This window comes from Hippoglossus hippoglossus, chromosome 14 (assembly GCF_009819705.1).
Source record: "Hippoglossus hippoglossus isolate fHipHip1 chromosome 14, fHipHip1.pri, whole genome shotgun sequence".
Taxonomy (NCBI): domain Eukaryota; kingdom Metazoa; phylum Chordata; class Actinopteri; order Pleuronectiformes; family Pleuronectidae; genus Hippoglossus; species Hippoglossus hippoglossus.
In genome coordinates this window covers 16,464,850-16,486,790 of record NC_047164.1, presented here as the reverse complement: position 1 = coordinate 16,486,790, position 21,941 = coordinate 16,464,850, and the positions used below count along the sequence as shown (strand labels likewise).

General features: G+C 42.2%; 1 protein-coding gene across 10 annotated transcripts in view; it reads right to left on the bottom strand.

The window, feature by feature from the left end:
* Positions 1 to 16,359: 16,359 nt before the first annotated feature.
* The window catches only part of LOC117773948 (unconventional myosin-XVIIIa-like), a 77,876-nt gene continuing 72,294 nt past the window's right edge, over positions 16,360 to 21,941 (bottom strand). For 6 of the 10 annotated variants that reach the window (XM_034605876.1, XM_034605881.1, XM_034605880.1 and 3 more), the window contains 3 exons: positions 21,520 to 21,642; positions 19,619 to 21,028; positions 16,360 to 17,604 (listed from right to left, as the gene is read on the bottom strand). In XM_034605876.1, coding sequence (XP_034461767.1) covers positions 19,627 to 21,028; positions 21,520 to 21,642 — 1,525 coding nt within the window. In that variant the 3' untranslated portion in view covers positions 16,360 to 17,604; positions 19,619 to 19,626. Of the gene's footprint in view, positions 17,615 to 19,613; positions 21,029 to 21,519; positions 21,643 to 21,941 lie in introns of all 10 variants that reach the window. The other 4 variants (XM_034605878.1, XM_034605879.1, XM_034605873.1 and 1 more) reach the window with 3 other exon arrangements.

The window sequence follows — 21,941 nt, the reverse complement described above, 5'->3', positions numbered from 1 at the left end:
AACAACTTCCGAACAAAGGATGATGAATTCACATATATTTGGATGCACTTCCACGTGTTTCAATAGGAAAAGAAAGGTTTTCTGTATAGTTTTTGAAATTGAAGACGTCTGGCAGAAAGGAGGAAGACACAAACGTAATAAACTACATTTGCTATGAAAAGGCCATTCAATATGTTTCTCATGTACCAGCTTAATACTCACTGAGCAAAATATAATACAAATCTACAAATATATAGCATATTGACTATAAACAGACTGCGTAGGTATAGGCAGTTTGAATCCAGGGTGCAAATGGTCAATGCCACCACCAACAATAATAACAGCTGTATAAAGAGGTATTTACTGAATACATATATACATGAATGGCTATTGCAGAGAGAATGTCAACCACAAAACTATAAGAAACAAATGTTTAGTATAGAATCTTAGTGTGCAGCAGCCAGCGACACAGATCACATACAACAAGGATCTCACAGATTTCCACTCTCCAAACTCTGAAGATAAATAAATAAATGATAAAGGTGCTGATTAAACATGTATCCTAAATGTCAAAGAATTGTGCCAACCCCTGTCTGAAAACCAGTGGGGAATAAAAAGAAATTCAATAAAGAGTGGGACAGTGGCATTTTGAGAGCTCGGCACTGGGCGGCTACGCGAGGAGCAGCCAGGAGCTGAGGAGGGAGAGGGATGCAGCAAAAGGCAGGTGGAATAAAGTGACCTGGGGGGAGCGCAGAAGGGGGTGATAATAAGGAATCCATGTGACTGACTCGGAGTGATGGGCTTACCTGGCTATGAATATTTCAGACAGCAGTGAGGTGTGTTATTACAGCTCAGTGGGGGCACTCACAACATGGGGCAAGACATGTGTCATCACGAGATAGGACCGAGCACAAACACACACACGCACACATACACAAACAAAACCATTTTTTCCCACCATTCAGAAAAGACACATTTCACATTGCTCATCCACGGTGAATAGCTGAGTGGCAGAATGTTTTAATCAAGGAGCTAACAACAGTATCTTCCACTGACATGCTCCCCTGAATCGATACACCAACTAATCAATAAACAGGGAAAGTTTTACACACGATCGGAAGCCCGGCTCTCTGTCGAGTAGAGAGAGCGAAATAAATCCAAGTGCAGCAATTTGCTTGAGCTGGAAACAGTCCCACATGCCATGATGACAGTTAAATAAATATTCTGTTTACATGGACATGGCCGCACTGGGGTCTGCGAGCCAGTCCAGCAAAGCAGCTTCACTCAGCGAGCGAACAACTCAGAGCCTCTGGCCATCCTCGTACATTCCCCTCCATTATTTCACCAGCCGCCGCCGCAGCTCTTTTTTACAAAACAGTGTCTGGAGACAAGACTGTCATGGAGCACTGTGATGGGGAGGCATGTGTTGGTTTCTACTGCCCTTAAAACAGCAGAGAAATGCGCTTTAAATGTATCCAGAGTGGTGGGAGTATTCACTTCAAATGCCTTCAGCATAAATATGTACAGCACATGGACATGGAGAGAACTCATGGGCAATGATGGTATCAGCCATACACGATTTGTAGCCCTAAATGGCTTTGGTTTTCTCATCTTAAATCTGTGTCATGGCTGTTTCCTTACAAGTATTTGCTTTACTGTAATTCAAAGCAGCACACTCAATAAATAAATATTAGAATCTTGCAGATTTTCTGTAAAAACTGTCAGCAGAGTATTTCCTCAGTCTAGTTAATGTGGTGTTCAATTGGAAGCTCTATCTTACAGCAATTACAATATTTTAGACATTCACAAAAAAATAAAAATAAAAAATCCAGATGGTGGCTTCCAATACTTTCCAGCACCTGAGACGACGACAAAGCCCCGAGCAGGGAACAGCGGGTCTCATGCATTATACATTAGCCCTTAGTTATTCATCAGAAAGGACGCATATTAACCTGTGTGCAACCTCGAGAGCGCCATTAATATTCAGCAGAAAGCAGAGTTTGAACAGGTCCAAAAATAAACAGTGTGGCTTGTATGCGGGTGGGACAGGTAATTAAGACGTGTTGTCCTTCAGCCCCCGCACAGGAAATCACTAAATAAACCTGTTCTATTCTCACACTGAATTTAAAGCCAGGCTAGAAACTATTAATTTAGATGGTAGACACAAAATCATAGATTTGTACACTGTTATTGTCAGACGGTCAACAGGCTGTACCATTATTTTTTTTAAGCAATTTTGAAAACTTAGCAATGACTATTATTTTCAGTTATTGACAGTCATTCATAGACTTTCACAGAAAAAAACAATAACTTAGTTATTGACATGTTATAGAAGTCGATAAAATGCTAAAGTGAATGTATAGAGAGTCCAATTTTTTTTATTAATTAATTAAAAATAATTAATGGAAAATCATGCAAATTGGGTAATCTGTTAATGTACTTTTTATGTATATGTATATGTATGCATATAACCAAGTACCACCATCATTAGCATATCGCATTAGTAGAGTTCCTAGCTCTGTGGGGGCCAACAGCCCCCTGATGAAACCAAGTTCTTATCTGCACCAAATTGCACAATCTCATATTAATATATCTAAATATATCTGCACAGAAATTGAATGGGTTCTTTCCTGGCCCATACCGAATGCTCCCAACAAGTTTTTTGCTTATCCGTCTTGCAGTTTTTTCATAATCTTGCTTACAGACAAACTGCCGGACTTATGGACATGCCCTTGGTGAGTAAATGTTTATGTAGAAACCAGAATCCTCCACTCTTCTTCTGAAGCTGATGCATGTAGCTTGACAACAGCTAAATAGCATTTGTTAAGGGATGAAAGGGAGATAATGGAGAGAGTGGTCTCTCTCAATCAAGGGATTCAAATTAAGTATCCTTTCTCTAAAACTGCTTTTTTTATTATGTATAATACACATGTGTGTGGTCAGCCCTGTTACATATACACATGAAGAGATGCTACTAAGATGGTAAGTCCCTATCAGCTCAAACCAATATTGAGGTTACAGAAACATTTATGTCTGGAAAGTCTATAAAGTCAATATTTCACTCAGTGAATTTAATTATTCACTGGATTCCAGGCAGATAAAAATGATGGTGAGAAGCCTGCCAGTGCACCAGAGCTGCTGAGAGTTAATGAATCTCACCTGTCTTGTAGAAATACAATTCTACGGCTGAATCCGCTAGCTCCTGAATTAACATGATTCACTTTCTACCACGCTGGCAGGCACAGGAGCCGCCGGTGAGGTGGAGACCGGGGAGAGAGGAAGGTGCCGTCTTCGCTGCCATGAATAGCACCTGTAAAATGGCCAAGCAGGTGTAAAATCAACCCGTGTGGAGAGTCCTCGCAGAGCAAATTTTTACACCTGCCAGAATGTAATTTTGGTTGAGCAGCAGGATGCCTTCCACTTTATACACAAATCATGCTGGGTTTGTGTGTACGTGTGTGTGTGTGTGTGTGTGTGTGTGTGTGTGGGTGTGTGGGTGTGTGGGTGCACGCTTATTTCGAAGTTTAGAGAAAAAGGCAGTAAGATGAGACGCTCTCCCAACCATCTCCATCCGTTCTCGACTTGGCATGTGCACAACCCTGACTCTGAACTTATAAAGAGGGGTCCCGCTTGGCAAAGTTAAAACACAACAATTTAACATCACTGTTCCAACTATATGTTCTTTGGAAATCGTGTGTTTTGCATCCGCCTTCCCTTACAACCCAGAACAGAAGCAGGAGGTCGGGTTCATCTGTATAAACGGAGACCTTTGGACAGTGAGGAGGAGTGGAAGCAGACAGACTCACCACAGATGAACAGGATTACAAAGATAATATTATGTGAAATGAAAAATAAAAATTATAATTTCACAGCTGGCTGACTTTTAAAGGAATTGAAAATACGGCTGTCCTTCACATAAAAATTTCTCTAAGAAAACCTCAGTGACAGTATCTCTTTAAAGTTGGAGGGCTCACGAGTAAAACCTGAACCAAACTAAGAAGCACCCACGCCTGAAAGTCTGGACAAAGGCTTGTGTCTGTGTTACATTGTTTATATTTGATCTGGTTAGTTTTGGTTTCACATTGTATTTAAAGAACCGCACTCAAGACTTCTGTACAAAGATCCTGTCATCACCTGAGCGGGCTGCCTCTACCTTTAATTGACATTGATTGGTTTGTAGACGGCTGGTGTCTAAAATCAACGTGTTGTCAATTCATCTAATGTATTCACTAACTTTTTGGAATAAAGTACATAGAAAAAGTAGTATTTCTGTTTTAAATGGAGAAAATGAATACATTTTGTTGCCAGTGTAATATCATAATGGTTTTACAACCAGCAAACTGAACTTCCTCATCGTTCAGATACTGTATTGTACAAAAAACTGGAACCATGCATCGTTTGATCCAGACCCTCTCTTGTGCTCAGACAAAATTTGAGTCTGTTGGACCAGAGGCATCTTTCACACCTGGTGTGAACTAAACCAAAAAGTCTGAATGAAAGGACCAAACAAACTTGGTGTGAAAGCTCCCTAAGAGTCATGTTGAAGAGGGTGAACCCAGGTGCAGCAGTGCTTTGAGGTAAAAATATCTTGGTTGTGTGTCACTGTGCTTGTATTTGCTTATAAACACTGAACATGAATTACAGCTGGGGAGGATGGGAATGTCATTAGAATCACAGGTTAAGTGAAGTATATCAAGTATATCAAAGGACAAGGTGGTGGATCGACTGTTACTCCAAATAACAGGTAAGCTGACCTTTACTTGTAAAATTGAATTCCCTCTTTAAACAAATCATCACGACAATAGTCTAAATAATTTTTAATGATTGTCACTGTTTATACATGTGTCACACTTAGATCTGCGGGTTCAGTAGATGTTCTCTGTCAGAGCAAATCGGATTGGCAGACTCCGGTTGCTGCGGGCAACTAAAATGTCAACCTTTTGCATGTAGCTCGTGTCAAACAGAAATAGGAAGGGCTGACTTAAAGTAAGAAAGATGAAGGTGTGTGTGTGTACAATAAAATACTGTGTCAAGTAAAGACAAAACTGACAAACTCAATGTCAGCAGCATCTTGAGGGAGGGGGAATTGTCAAACAGCAAATGTTGGATGCCATAACAACAGCAGTCTGCAGCTTCAGCGGTGATATTGATTTATGATTCATGCACTTAACTAGATCTCTAAACAGACACGGCAATATCTTTAGATTTAAATGGAGTGATGGTGTCGTACGGAGAGCAACATCTCTGCATCGAGAGCGGCATGTGTTGAATGGGTCCCTCTCTTCGCCGTTGCCAAGGGAGCTGCAGTGGACATACATGAATAATCTGCAAGAGCCGTGAGCTGGACTTTATCCTCGAGCAGTGCCACCAGCTCTGGGCAAAGTTGGAGGTGAGGCTAATGCCACTGAAATGTACTTGGGCAGTGGAGCAAAAGAAGCTGTAGCTCCCCCAGATCAAACTTCAGCTCCAACACCTTCACTTTGGCTATTTTCTTTTTTTCTCTTTCTTTTCACTGCTCAGCCAGGAATGATGTGATTAAAAAAAAAAAAGATTTAAGGTTTAAAAAGATTCTTGTTCTTGATTTGAAAATGATCCTTCAGATGTATTTAATCCTTCAATTAATTCTGCATTTGGCACGGTTCCTGATTTTACTCTTAGTAAAAGGAGAAGGATTTCAAAATGTTCACAATTCAAGGATAGATTCCCTCACCTACTTTTGGATTAGTGGGTAATGTTTTAGTATTCAGCTCCCGTCATTGCCTTCTAATATTTGAAGAGGTTAGAGGAAATGGTCAAATCTGCAAACTGCTCAGAGGATTTCAGGTGAACAGTTTATTTTAAGCCGAAAAAAGTGGAAGAAAAAAAAAACACTGCAGTCACAAAGTTGCAGATCCCCAGGGGGAGAGTTGAATGACCTGCCAAATCTAATTTCTCAGAGTGTGTATTTACCAGAGTTGCTATAGCGGGGGGGGGGGAAATGTATTGTGTCAGCGCCTGGCAGTTCTCTATGTTATGAAAGTTCAGTGACCCATTATTTAGTGGTGTGGTATGCACTGCAGTGCATGGCAGTGAAAGTAAGAATCATATGATGGCAGACTGAGAAATGACACATTTGCTATGGTGCAAGCCGGCCGCTCAGCCACAATAAAGGCTAATGCTTTAAAAAGGATTTTACGTGGACTATTGTGCAGTTTATGGATTAGTTTTTTTGTGACTGAACGTTCCCATTACCCCCCGGTCTTAAAAAATTTAATATAATTGTTCTGCAACAAAAGATATTAAACCCAGGTTTATACATGTAGGTACACAGAGCCAAATAAAGGTAAATGCTCTCTGAATAAATGAGGTATTAACCTTCATTATGAGCATGTAAATAGACTTTTAAATAATAATTTTGGGCACTGATCACTGTCATCAATCTCTTAGCAGGCTCAGGCAGAAATAAAGGTTCACTATATATATATCTATAATATATATATATATATTGTTGCATTGCTCTTTTACTTAATAGGTTTATTTATCCTGTAAACACGTGTATTCTGCATGACACTGATCTATGCACTACACTAATTCTGTTCAACTTAACACTGTATCACTCACCGACCAAATATAAAGGCAGTGAATCCCTGGTGCACTGAGGAGCGCAAAAGGCTGCTGGGACAAAGCCGGGAGAATCTGATTTCCGTCCCCCGGACAATGAGGCCCATCACTCAGCAGCTCCTGTGTAGAACCCATGGATCATATTTACACCCGGACAGCCAATCTGGGCTCCAGGGACGAGCGGCGATGCACAGGAAGCGGAGGTCACTTGACCAAACACAACCCATGCGGCCCTGTGGGGAGAATGCAACGGCTATACATCATGCCAGAGGCCATCCATCAGCCGGCGCCGCTCGATTTGAGGCAGCCTCTCTGAGATTTGCAGCCGCCTCTGGTCCTTGAGGGACTGGCTGTGGTGACAGAGCCTACACACTATATACCTCTCACAGGCCGTACTCTTAATACACAGGTCAAAAATATCTGGGGGTAAACTGTCCCCACACACGTTTAATTGAGATGGTTGTTTGTTCATGTTATTCTGTGGTCATGGGAAGATAGTAAAAACCGAAAAATATGACCTAAACTTTGACATTAAAATTACACATGATGCATTAACCCACAAAAAAGTGGTGTTTTTATTCCCACATGGGAAACTATAGGTAGGTCCGGTTGACAAATAACATTGTATAAATAGTGACTGTAGCAGTGAACCAATCAGGAAGAACCTGGCCGGGGTTACGAAAATTTTATTTTTGGATGAATGGAGATGAATCAGTGAGTGAAAACAATGTTCCCAAAAGGCATTGTGATAAAATCCAGCAGACATCCTCCTGCGCTTCGACATTGAAGGTGCTTGTGTGTTTTAAACATCAGTCAATTATTCATTTTCTCTAATGATATTTCAGCACCGATTTCTAGCTTTCGTTTGTGGCAATTACAACGGTAGTGTTACTGTGTCTCTCTCTGGCAAAATGAGGATTTTGCTAGAAGCCAGAAACAGAAAATGTTTTATGCCTCTGCTGGTTCAACAGCAGCCCACATTTTTTACTTCTGTCTGGTTTGGTGAAATAAAATACGCTGCAAATATCCTGCAAAATCCAATAGATGCCCTACAAAGTGAAATCCAGCCAAATGTCGTAGCGTGCTATAGTAAAAAGCTCTAAACAGAATGTGAAACTCAATTTAGTCGTCATGTTATGAGTCATATGAAAGAATGTCTCCACCAAACAAAATCTGTGTTAAAATGAACTGAAACGGAGGTATCATGTTTTCACTGCACTGATAGTAATATTGATTATAATGTGGCAACAGAAATAGAAGTGCAATACATCCAATTTAAAAGTCAGTGGAAATCTTCATGTGTAAACTCAAAATACACAAATTTAAATTTAAGTCTAAAATTTGTCTCCTGTTAGTACTCCTGTTATACCAACACAATACATTTTAATGGGAAAACCTACAACCTATGGTTGATAATGAGCAGAAAAGGGATACTAACCAAACTGGTGCTGCTGCTGTTGCTGGTCCTGCATGGTGCAGGTGCTGAATCTTGCTGGTCCTGCATAATGGTGCTGCATGGTGTTGCAAGCTACTGCTGCTGCAAGGTGCTGGTGCTGCATGATGCTGCATGTTGCTAGTGCTGCATACTGGTGATGCATGGTACTGCAAGGAGCTGGACCTGCATGCTGGTGCTCCATGCTGGTGCTGCATGGTGCTAGTGCTGCATGGTGCTGGTGCTTGTGCTGCAAGGTGCCGATGCTGAATCTTGCTGGTCCTGCATGCTGGTGCCGCATAGTGTTGCAAGGTACTGCTGCTGCAAGGTGCTGGTGCTGCATGTTGCTGTTGCTGCATACTGGTGATGCATGGTGATGCAAGGTGCTGCATGTTGCTGGTCCTGCATGCTGGTGCTGCATGGTGCTGATGGTAGTGCTGCAAGGTGCTGGTGCTGCATGTTGCTGGTCCTGCATGCTGGTGCTGCATGGTGCTGGTGCTACAAGGTGCTGGTGCTGCATGGTGCTGGTCTTGCCTAGTGCTGCATGTTGCTGGTGCTGTACGGAGCTGGTGCTGCATGGTGCTGGTGCTGTACGGAGCTGGTGCTTCATGGCACTGGTGGAGCCATTTTTGACCAAGGAGAAAAATTGGCACTGGTGCTGTGTTGGTGCAAGAGCTGACTTTGTTGGTCGGTTCAACTTGCAAACCTTTTAAGACCCATTTTGCTTTTCAATGGGCAAGCTCAAGCCACGATGACTATTATTACATCACTGTATACGTCTATACATCTAAACATGTTTTACCAGCAACATTATCACCGACTTCGTGCTCAACAATCAACAATAGCCGATTATAGTCTCTCCTTTATTGCAAACTAAGCACGACACAAGCTCTGTTTATTTGAAAATGTTTGGAGATTTGGCACTGGCTCCGGCCCTTGAACTGCCTCGGTGAAGAAAGGCTGCACGGTGCTGGTGTTGTGGCTGGTGATGATGCTGATGCTGGTGAATTTGAGTTGTTTTGTCAAATGCATGTCTGTCACTGATGAAACTACAGTGGAATGGGAAAATGGAAAGCAGCAATCAACTAGTTTAGCTGTACTGGGAGCATGCCATCGCTCCAGCCCACCATATAGTTCTGCCTCTTCAACAAATCCCTTCACCACTTTGTTTTGTCTGTACATAGTGATACTGCCTTAATATAATAACCACTTAAAGGCTTTTGTGAACCTTGAAGAGTCCTTCAAGCTGTAGTTTTGAAATGGTCTGTATTTATATAGGGGTTTTCTAGTCTTGATGACTCAAAGCGTTTTACAGTACAGTTATTTGCCATTCACACACACACATTCATACAGTGCATCTATGGGCAGCACTTTTTCTATGAGGGGCAATTTAGGGTTCAGTGTCTTGCCCAAGGACACTTCAGCATACAGATGGGGAAGACTGGGATCAATCCAAACCTTCTGGTTAGAGGACGACCGCTCTACCCCCTCGGCCGCCCCGACATGTCTGCCTTTTCTTATTTTCCTGAGCAAGGCCACAAGCAAGTTACCACATAGAGAATATACTGTTGCTGCCACATGACATCAATAGGACAGGTACTTCTACTCATCCAATAATTTCTAATGTTGAAGATTTATAGAAACATCTTGTAACGCTTCATGAAACCAGCTTTCTCACACATGGGGAACAGTGCATAAAGAGGATAGGTAAGTGCTTACTCCTCATTGAAACGCTGTATTGTTTAGACAAGGAAACAGCCGGCAGTGAGAGGGGACAGCTTTAAACTATACATCTCTGTACGTTTGGCCCCCGCAGGAAGAAGTGAAATAAATGCATGTCCTTGCCCTGTATAAGGCTCGTCGCAGATGGACAGGCACTGTGGATTAATTTGTGCTACTTGAATATGGGAAGGTTTTGTGCTCAGTAAAACTTAAGCAGCGGTCTGTAAAAAAGAGAAAAACACAGAATAACTCCTGACTGCGTGCCCTTCGATGAGCGCAGCAAAAGATGAAGGTGAGGAAATTATACATGACTGGACTCGGCTGAACTTCCAATGACGCGGCTCATTTTTACCCTTGCAAAGGTCTTGGGGAGAAAATAGACCTTCCATGCGGGTTCACTGTTGTTAACAGCGTCACCTCCAGTACTGTTTTTGAATAATTCAGCGCCTATTAGTCGACCATTTACCTGGACACAAAGTATCCTAGCAACGTCGGTCCGTGGTCAGGTAGGTGTTATGTCACAAAGAACACAGGTTTTGGGAGGACATGCTCGTGTATAGTCCCAGAGAAAAGTCTGTAGTGACACTCCTGAGTGTCCACAGGTTTGTGATCGGATAGTCAATATCATTTCATAGCATGTTATATAATTTAATTTATAAAACTATTATGCCGTCATTATAGGGTAGAATTACTGACATATAATTTTGTTAAATTTGCTTCATGATGCCAACACAAACATTTAAATATACATGTAAATTACTATAACCATGTATTTCTCTGTATAAATGTGATAGCTCGTATCAGCACTATAGAGCTTGCTAGACTTCATTTTCGGTTTTATTTTGTTAAATCCTCCCTTAATGCAGTTCTACTTCCTGTTATTGTTCATTTTCCTGTCAGTTTTTGTCTGTTCACCTGTTTTCAATCAACCTATCAGATACCCTTGTATTTATACCACCTGTGTTCCACTTCCTGTTTGCCAGATTGTCTTTGTTCTACCAGTAGACATGCATTCCAGACCACTTTTTATTTTTTGAGTATTTCCTAGTGCATGACCTCTGATTTTAGCCCTAAGTCCTTTTGTTTGCAAGTAAACTTTGGAATGTATCCTCCTTTTCCTTTCCTTTCTTCTTTTCTTTTTCTTTGCTACTGAATCCGATTCTGTATTTTTGTCATCACGATAAATAGCCCATAATTAATGCTGCGTCGGGTTTGACCCATAACAAAAGAGATATAACTTTTGGGCATTAAAAGTGAAGAGAATTATAAAATATCTTTACATTATTATGTAAATCAATGTTGATCAAGTAATGAACTCATGTTTGGTCAGAAATCTGTGTATAAATATGTGTGTATGTGTGCATGTTTCTGAATTTGAAAATTGAACACTTTTGACCCTAACACAATAAGATTACTATTATTCGACTATTTTCATATCTCCACCATTAAAATGCTGTTTGTTTCACAGACTTCATTCCTGGTCCTTGAGGTATCCTTACTGGCTCAAACACTTGAATGTCAGGGTGACAGCTACATGGAGTAATATGCTTCTTTTTTATTTACTGTATTTTATCTATATCTGCTCAAATCATTCTTCTCTGACGACCAATGAATTAATCCGACTGAGAGCACAAGGCAATGAGCCCAATATGAAAAATATCAACAGAGAATAATAAACGAGCCACAAAATTATGATGTATGTGCATAATGTATGAAAATTCACAGATGATGTGTCCGACCATCCACTGCACTCGCATTTGGAAACGGCCAAGCTTTTCCCACACTTTGAGGGCGAGAGATTGTAAATGTCAGCGGCTTGTCACTCAGACTCAGTTCCACATGAGCAGTGAGATGGACCCTGCTAAAAAGGGAGGACGGGACGACAGAAGAGACATTAGTATCGTGTCCGACTCGCTCACTGTCCGACTGTCAATCACTAGACATGTTTGAGGGACCACTTTATCACTTTATGCATTTTTTTTTTTAATTATTCAGCCCCTGACCATCTCCATTCAGTGCCTCGTGGCTGGTTGTTGATTGGTTCTCCCCCCCCCCTCTTGAATAACTGTTTAAGCTCATCCAATTGGCTGCGGCCTCAAATTGCTTTCCCCCTATTTCGGCGAGGTTAAGTTGAAATGGAAAAGAAATTATGTTTTCGATTCAGGGATCAGATGGGAGTGAAAATTACTTTCTTTCAGTCGCTGCAGAAAGGACACAATTAAACCTTCAAAAAAACATAACTCCAAATATCAGACACCCTGATATATAGCTATTCAGATGGCTACATATAAAAACACTACACTTGATGTCTGAACTAGATTTTGACACTTAAATCTGATGATTCTAAGACTTCACTGTTTACTGGGTTGAAAATATGTCACATTATTTGTTGTTGTGCAGAACTTGACAGCACAAAATTGTTAAAATACCCTTCATTAGAATTCAGTTACAGAGAATTATACTGTAGAATGACACTATAAGGGTAAAGATGTCTCCGCCACCTGACATCGGTGATATGCAGATGGTCTTCGACAGCCATCCGACTCTGCTGTAGATTCCAGCAGAGCATTTCCACCCCGCACATGCCAGGCACAATGGCCCAACACCGGTTCAGAGCCAAATGGCCACTGGGCTTTTGTGTTTGTTGAAAATAAATCTCACTTTGGAGAGGAGCATGCTCCTCTGGACACTGATGCAGTGCGGTATCCTGAGGTTTAAATAAAGTGACTCGAAAATGCTCTAACGACTTCCATCTGCTCACTGAGTTATGCTTATAAATTCTGCAATCAAATGCATAGTTAATTCCGGCTATTTATCAGTTTATTGGTGTGGCGTTGGTGAGTTTTGTAGTAAAGACCACCAAGCTGTCGGTTGCTGGCACCAAGACGAGAACATTTTATCTCCCGGCGCAACGACTTGTGGAGTGACAGACCTGAGGAATTTATTAAGTGCCTGGTAAAGTCACAATGATGCATCGTTTTTTTCCAACTTTAAGACCTCGGCATTCTAGAGGATGAATTAATCTTAAGAAAAATGCTCTTGCAGTGAATGAGTGTCTGGAATACTCAGCGCAGGGATCTTTTGGGACAGGGACATGCTCATGTGCAGAACGTGATGACCATGAAGTGGAGCGGCACAGCTTGGCAGCAGGAAGCAACATGGCCTCCTGGCTGGAAGTAGGACCTGGAGATTCAAGGATCATTAGAAATGGACCGTTATACATGAACATAGCTGCAGGGAGAACGGGGAGCGGCCTCGGTCAATAAAATCTGCAGCAAATGCAGGAGTGCGGTTCTTTGCAAAATGCAGCTGCAAGCCTCCTACGCAAGTCTCTGTCACCAACCCCGCCCATGTCAGCCCTCCCATCTGTTTGGCCGCTAATTGATATGGACAATAAAGTTGCATTTTCTCAATAGAGATGAGCTGAGCAGAAATCAGAGCGATGCAAAAAATACTGTTGTTATAAAACTACTTTCTTGTATTTTTGATTTGGCAGCGGATATATTCTCTCGCTTGTGCCGAGCTGAAAACAGAAGTAGGCCTCACAGTGGGTGGGTTTCGAAACAGGTGGGGTATCTGTCATTCCAAATCTGAGAGTAATCAGCCAAATCTATAAATCTCAGCATATGACATCACAGCTGATTATCTGTATGTATATACTGTATGTATGTATGTATATATATATATATATAATATCCTGTCTATAACCATATAGCAAGGGAAAGTCAAAGTCGTGAATGAGATTGCAGCAAAGTGCAGTAGCGAGCGCTAGAGGCGTTTGCGAAACAGGTAAATGATCTTTCCAACACTTTCCCACTGAGAGAGGCCAGGGGGAAAGACCATTTACACCCCTTTCAAATCCCTTAGATTTCGCCGACTGCCGTAGAGTACATCCTAAGTCCTCATTTCCCCCTCACACACACACACACCTAAACACACACACACACTAACCAGTGACAGAAACTCTCCTTTGGCAGGACACTAAGCACTGAACAGCTCTGCGCACAGCAGGGCGTCTTTGGCCACCTGCATACTCTGGAGAGGAGATAGAGACAACATCGAAGTCGCTGATGGACACTACAACGTTTTCATTTTTCCACTCCTAAGCTTTTAGCAATTTTTTTTAAAGCTTAACTATGTTTGCTTTATAGGCACGGAATGGCATGAAATATAATAAATCAAAGATGTCCCTTCCTTCTGCTGAGTGCTCAAAACTGATATACTTTAATAGCAAGTCCCACACGGGAAGAGCGAAAAAATGCTTTCATTGTTCACCAGGCCCCCGCAAAGACCTATGCAAAATGTAAACAATGTTTGAGTCTACCTTTGAGCTTTGTTACAAGGGCCCACCACTGTGCAGTTTTCAATACAGTGGAAATGATATGTGCAAACAAAGAGAGGCGCCCAAGTAGCAAACTCTGCTGCGTCTTCTCATCTCAGAATTGCAAATGAACGCTGCCTCCTCACCTGGTCCCTGCAGGCAGTGTCCCAGCGCCTCCAATCAGTGCTTCATTGACAGCAGGCATCCAACAGAAAACTGGGCGTGCTAATAGCTGCAGATGATGCCTGATAAACAGGTTCTCCCCGTCTAACTGCACCCCCTCATACTTCACTGCCTGGCAGGGTGGCCTCCAGCCAAGGTCAATATGTGCAGTTGCTCGGTGAACGGAGCTGCTTATGCGAAAAAAACAAAAAAAACACTGGCACACAGTCTTATTTAAGAGTCAGCTCTGACTCAGTTTGGCTATTCTCAATCTGCTTTGTAATTTTAAGAGGTGCATCTTCGTCCATACTGGCGCATGAAATTGATGAAAAAACCTTAGGATGCTTAAACCTAAGGATATGCGGAAGCAACATATTCTACTCAATAAGCAAATGGACCATGCACTAATGGTAAGCCTATGGGCATTCTGAATTATTGTGCAGGGCAGTGTTGTCCATGGAAACGCAGCATTAAACTTCCAGTGCAGCGAATTTCTGTGGCCAAACCCATTCTGTCTAACTAACAGGGAGGGTGGCACCGTAAACACAGACTTGCTTGGCTTTGTCGAGCTAATGACTTCCTGCTCCAGTGGCTTGTGAAACAGTGTTAGAGCCAAAATAAGTAAAATCGGGAGCAGAATTTAATCTGTCACTCAATGGAAAGCCTTTAAGCAGAAGCATACAGCCACCCAGAGGATGCACGCAGGCGAGGTGAAATTACAGCAAAAGCTCCCTGGCAGAGAGTGAAGTACCAGAGCAGGTTGTGTGTAGGAATGAGGATTACAGATTGGTTGGATAAATAGGGGGGGGGATTCTTTGAAGAAAAACACACTGAGTGTGAATGTCAACCAAGGTGGTAATCTAAAACCATCAATCCTTCTGAATCTAGGTAAGCTTCACCTATGTAGAATAGAGATTGATGTGGAGAGGAAGAGTGCACTTGCTCTCACCTTTTGATCTCCCTGAATTTTGCCCCCAGCTTGGTTTTGAACTGCGTAGCTGTGCTGCAGTCATATTAACAACCCAAGTGTTGCAAGGTAGCGTGCTCAACCTTCAGTCTGTTCTTTTTTCAACCACCCAGAATTAATCAGTCCTATGAATTGTTTGTTCCCTCTGTCGTCTCCCGGGAACCCTGGATGGGTTTGATGAGACGCTTCTCTGGGGTAGATGAGCTAAAATTAATCAAAAACATCAATGAGTTGTTTTGCTCAAACCGTCCTGCCTCTTTTCTAACCTCCTGTTCTCCAGCTGTTTGTCTGCTGGTGGCGAATATGAAACAAAGCTGCGTCCAATTCATACCTCGGTGCAATTACACCGAGCCAACACTGACTCAGTGAGCAAACGGCTGAATTTATTTACGAAAAAAAAACTCCAAAATCACTGATATTACGATTTCACCAATAATGAAAATAGACAAGCTTTTCCAAAAGATATAACAACATGTAGAAACTTCTAATGCCAGCAACTCCTACTCAGAGGCAATGAAACTTGCGATAATTTTTTTGTTCTCATTTAACAAGTTGAGTCTGAATCACTGACATCAAAGTTTCCTGTGTTCCACATTAATATTCATGTCTGAAGCAAAGAAAAAAACTGAGAAAAATAAGACGTGAAATGCAGATTAGCCTCTTCTGAGAAGATATGCAAATGGAGTGAGCCAGACACTTGGAGCCTTTCTTTGCACATGAGCCGACAGTCCACATGCACATATACTTTATATGCTCCCTTATTCAAATCTATATGCGTAATTATCATTCTGTACGGCTAAATATAGAAAATATCCAGCAAGTTTCCGGACGGCAACATGCTGAAAGTCTAGCTGTTACTGCCACTTCTGCTCTGAAGAAGTACATAAAGGTATTTTATTATAATAGTAGACTGGCGTTAATACAGAGTGCACAGGTATCTGAATAAAATAAACCAGTGTCTGGGGGGGGGGGGGAATTATCTACATAATACCTCTGCATAAAACATCATATTTAACATATCTATTCTATATCAAAATATGATTCTGAGGGCTGCCTATTGTTTTGAATAAATTAATTAAGTAAAGGAAAAGATCTGCCTCCATATATGAATTTTTGCGATCTGCAATAACAACTAAATCTGCAACTGAACCATCAAAATGAACTTATTGTACAATATGATGTTTGAAGGAGCTTTAATTTCACAAACACAGAAAAAAAATCCAGTGCATTTGAAAAAAACAAACAAACAAAAAAACACCATACATTTCTGCATCTCTCAGATGCTCAAAAGAAAAGGCTCCTTTATAAACAGCAAAAACATAAATTCCCTTTGAACCTTCAGAAATATGACACAAGTGGACCAGCCTCCAAACAGCCAAACCCATTCCATCATGCACTCCACTTAAAGTTAAAAATAAAACATGAACATGACATAAATCTTATCTTAATAAAATCTCCCTCTTGATAGCTTTAGAAAATCTTATTTTGTCTGAATATTGTGTTCATGTAAAGGCTTTGATTCCACATATGTTACGCAGACTATAAATATATATATATATATATATATATAAACTCTTAGATCAGAATTATCTTAAACCCATTTCAAAGCATTTCAAAGATATAAAGCCTTCAACGTTTAACATCATGCGTATAGAAACATGTTTCCTGATATTGTTTTACTATCATGTCTGCAATCATGAGCGAGCATCACTTCACTCAAGCGATGGGTATCGCATATGTGGAACAAGAGCCACATGTAAACTTACAGCGAGATAACGAATTGAAAATGGGTTAATTCCTCCCAGCACGGCCGTCCACATTAATGGGGGGAAGAGATAAGAACAGTCTTAATAGTTGGTCGGACCTTCTTGGAGAAGTCCAGCCAGAGTGGGCTTATCTAAATCCTCTTGGCAGAGATATCTGACTCGTCGGAGGAGAGTGCAGGGGAGTGCTTAAATTTGCCTGAAAAGCAGCTCTTAGAAATAAAGGAGCAGCAAGAAGTTCCCCAGAAAGTGCTTAACTTTACTGTCCTGCGTTGACTGACTTATTCAATATGTTCTATCATTAAAAAAAGGAAATAGAAAAAGCACAATCTAACCATCAAAGCAAAACCACGTCATAATGCGAGCTATAATAAGTTAAGTAAGATAAAAGCGGCCAGACTAAACTAATCAAAAAGGTTGTGTTCGCTTTACAGCGTGTTTTGTTTTTGTCCTTGGCAGCTGGGAAGCGGCGGTGGTCCCTCCTCTGCGTTCAGTGCCACCGAAAGCACAAGGTCGCCCGCCTCCGGGTTACGTCGCGCTCTCTGCCAATAAGCCATCACTGTCTCTCTGCCTCAGCGACTGCCTGCTGGAGCCTCTGTCTGCCTCATCTTCTCCATCAGATCTGCCAGCGCCCAGGTGTCTCCGGTACACGGGAGGGCTACAGGGGTCAACACACACATGGACACACCCTCAAATCATTACTATAGAAGAAAGTGTGATGGGTGTAAAGATGGCAAAATGGGTTTCATGCAGATATGGGAAACTACAAGCAAATTACACATCACAATGTTCTCCAGGCAGAATCCCCTAATGCATGCATAGTGTGTGTGTACATTGTTGTCAGGGTTGCTTCCAATTTTTATTTCAAATTAGTGAAGTGATATGAGAAAATTAATATCTCAGGTGGATGACCCCATGATGAAACAGGGTTACTTGGGTTAACACTCATATTAGTAAATCAAACTAAAAGTACAGCTGCGGCCTGGACTGTACCTTCTGTCTGTGCATAAAAAATACTCAAAAAGGCTGCCACCCTCTACGCTCTAACAAACTGCTGCTCGTCACCCTTTTGGAAGGTTCTGATATCTCTGAATTGGTGTCATGAGATGTGCAGACAGATAAAAATCTAAATTTACAGTCAAACACTCAACCACTTTGATATAATTTAAGGCTATAATTGAGACAAAGGTGTCCCAATAATGGGGGTAAAGTGTGATTTTAGAAGTACGAATAAAAGACCCTGTCCAAATGAATGTGAATGTTACAGACAGGGTAGTGGTTTCCGTTTCTAGTTTGACCAATCACGCTTGAGCAGGCTTTGGTTGCCGGCATGTGAACAGTTTGTGTGGAACACGTTGACCAAAATGCATTGGCTGTCTGCTTTTTAATTTGTCTGCATTCATGCAGATCGCTATTTACAGAGATGAGCCAAAATGTGTCTGGACCTAAAACACCTGCGAAAAGCATCACTGTTTGTTTTGTGTGGAGAATCGTTTGACTGAAAACTAATCCGTGGTCAGATGATAGCTATTGGGCTCCGAGATTGACACATAAACAAGACATCAATATTTACTGTAATGGTTTTCAGTTACTTGTGTCACCCTGGTTCTCTGAGGTATCCCAATGTGGAACATCAAAATGCATCTTTGAATGAAAACTAAAATGTTGTAGTTTGGGTTAAGCTGTTGATGTCAACTGTGTGCTAAAGAGCAGCTCTCTTGGCAAGTGTAGATGCTTTTAAAAGTGGTCTTGGGTGAAACTTTCAATAGAGACTGAAAATTGAAAGCACTTATTTTGTTAACATGCACACATATGAGCTAGTGCCATGTTCATCCCACTTAACTGGCCTTAATTCAAGAGTTCACACAAGAGCTAGTGTGCAAGTGGAAAGGCCTATTCACATTCTAGTAGAACAACCAACCAGCAGCTGTCTTACTGTTTTTTCTAATCACACAGGAAAAAGATGCTGTCAGTGAAACTACTCTGAAGCTAATTTTAGCGTTTTAATTAGGATGCAAAGTGTCACGTCTCTTTAAACTCCTCTCAGTTTACACATGGAGGCAAAAAATGATGTAATTTAGTTTTTCCTCTCATTGCCAACATCTGTTTGTTGTGAAGGAGCGGCCACAGACAGACAACTCTCTCTCAACACTATGGCAACATCAAACACAACATTAGGAGAAGCACTTGCGTTTGCGGAGATGTAATCCATCTTTACAGAGACGGAAGTGAAAAAGCAACACTGCTTTACAACACTCGCAACTCCGATGACACGTAATTACAATAATGGATTACTTTGTACAAGAACTGTATCAGCAGTTGTTTATAATGGAATTTAGAAATAAAATAGAGAAACCCGAAGAGTGTCAGGAATGCAGACTAGAGGCAAACTACAGTGTACTGTAATAAATTGGTGATCTTTTAAATGAAGACAGATGTTGGCAAGAGCAAAGAAAAACAAATAGCCGCGTGCTCTTATTAGCCAGTGTGACATTTGAAAAATGCAGCTATGGCCGATCCAGTACAAGTCGACATTAGTGTATCCTAGAGATTATTCAGTGTCACAATAAACAAAAACATTCATACTAAGTTAGTACATTAGGTAAAGGATCCTGAATCAGTTTCACTTATTCCAAGCTCCTGGGTTATTTTCACACCGAGCATCACCTTACTGTTGGTATCAGTCACTGTCAGGCTTGTAGAGATACTTCATCACCATGTTATCCACCTTCTTCTGCTTCTTCTTGGATTCCTTCTTGCCAGATGGCCCGCGACCTGCCGCCTCCTTTTCATCATCATCAGACGGGTGTTTTGGGGCCCTTTTGACACTGCTGGAGCTGCGGTAGGAGATGGTTGAGTCGGAGGAGGAGGATTCCGATGACTCTGAGGAAGAAGAGGAATCCTCGGACTCGCTTTTCTTCCTACTCGATCTCTTCTTGGACTTCTTGTCCTTCTTCCTCCTTGAACTCTTTCTGCTGTGACGATCGTCTGAGGAGGAGTCATCTGATGGAGAGGCTCTACTCTTTTTGTCTTTGCGACTGCGGGTTCTGCTGGTACTCAGGGTACTGGAAGGCCGGTTGCCGTAGTCCAGAGCAGAGCCTGATGCCGAGCGCCGCACGCTGGATGAGCTGCAGCCGAGCCCCTCTTCTTCTCCCCTCTCACTTCCTGGCGCCTTCTTCTCATCCTCCTCCTCCTCACCGCTTGAGTCATCAAGTTTGCTGCGCTTGAATTTAATGGGTTTGAAGCTCAGCACCTCATTGATCGCAGCCTCCAAGTCGGGATCTAAGTAGTTGCGGTGGGTGACTGTTTTAATGTCGGATAGATCTGTTGGGTTGCTGCTTGACGATCGTGGCTGAGCCGGGGTAGAACAGCTGCGACTTATGGATCGAGGACTGTACGCTGAAGTTCCCCCTTCACTAAAAGCTACACTCTTGGCATCATCATCGTCATCTTCACCATCACGAACATTCAGACCAAATTCACTGAGGCCGCAGCTGCGGGCCAGGGACAAGCGGGAGCTACTCCGCCTGTCTTCTTTCCAAGAAGTGCTGCGATGTAGTGATCTGGGGCTAGTGCGGCTCACACTACTGATAGTCGATTTATTGTCATCGTCCATGTCCAACATGCTCCTCCTGGTGGACATCCTGCTGGGAACCACAGATGACACCATGGAATCCTTATCAAACTCTGGGCTGGTCCGGGAGGTCCAGCGGGACTCCAGGCCCTTCCTGGCTCTGCTGGTCGCCTCCGAATAGGCCATGGAGATGACAGAGCCTTTGTCGTCCAAGTCTTCCTGCGCCTGGCTCTTCCTCCTATCGTCCTGTAGCTCTCCAGACTTAGACTTGGCTTTACGGATTGAGGCGTGGTCTGGCGCGTCAGGCTGTTCTTTGAGAGTGCTAAACAGGAAGTTCTCGTCACCTGTTCCCCCAATGGAGTCTTTCAGGTTGGCGCGCTTCCTGTAGCTCAGGGAACTCATGACAGACACAGATCTGCTCTGCTCTACTTCTTTCCCATCTTTACCGATGTCACTCATCTTCTCCTTACCTTCTTTTACTTCCTTGGCATCTGCATTTGCGGAATATCTGAAGGGTTATGAAGTAAAAATTGACACCGGACACCACAGAGGACAAAAGGAAAATATCTGAAACTACCATTAAGTGGAAACTCATTCGTTTTGTCCTTGGAAACAGTCAAGAGTCAGGGAACATACAGTTTTCAATACCTTTGCCCATTGCTGTTATGTACAGTAGCCATTGTAGAAAGTGAGGCAATCAACCGGTGAGAAAATCTAGCTGTGGCAGAGGCGTCATTTAGCAGGGGTGCCAACTGGCCAGGGGCCACCTCAATAAATTTGACAGCAGCCGTTTCCCCATTCCGCCTCCTGTCATTAGACAGATTACTGGGAGAGAGGGATGACACCTAATCACACAAAATACCCATCCTTCTGTTGCAAACGGCCCTGGGTAATCCTGGGCCTTTTTTACGGTCGGGGATTGTGGGTCGTTTTATCGCTATGTTGCCACAGGGACATACATGGTAATCTGTCATGATGCAAAAGGATGAGACCGCTAACCTGGTACTTTTCAGGCTTCCCTCGTCTGACAGCGTCTTGGTGGAGCCTTTGTTCTTCGAAAGCCAAGACTTAACTCCATCCACACGGTCCTCCACCTCCGAATCTGTGTCTGTCTCATCCCCACTGTGATGAAACAGAATCGGCGAGAGAGTTTGTGACACTCCAACATTACACAGTGACAAAATATTCCCCGTAACAAGTCATTTTTACATTCAGAGCGAAAAACTATCAAGTGCAGTAATTTCCTTAGTTTTCAATACAAGTCAATTTCTTTTCTCAGCCTCTTGATACTTTCCCCTAATCTGCCTTGTGCGACAATTCCGACAAATTTTCAGACGAGAAATTGCACCAAATGACTTGTTATGAGAATATTTTATGTGGTGTAGCATCACAGTCCTTCCAGGGGCAAAATAATAATTAGT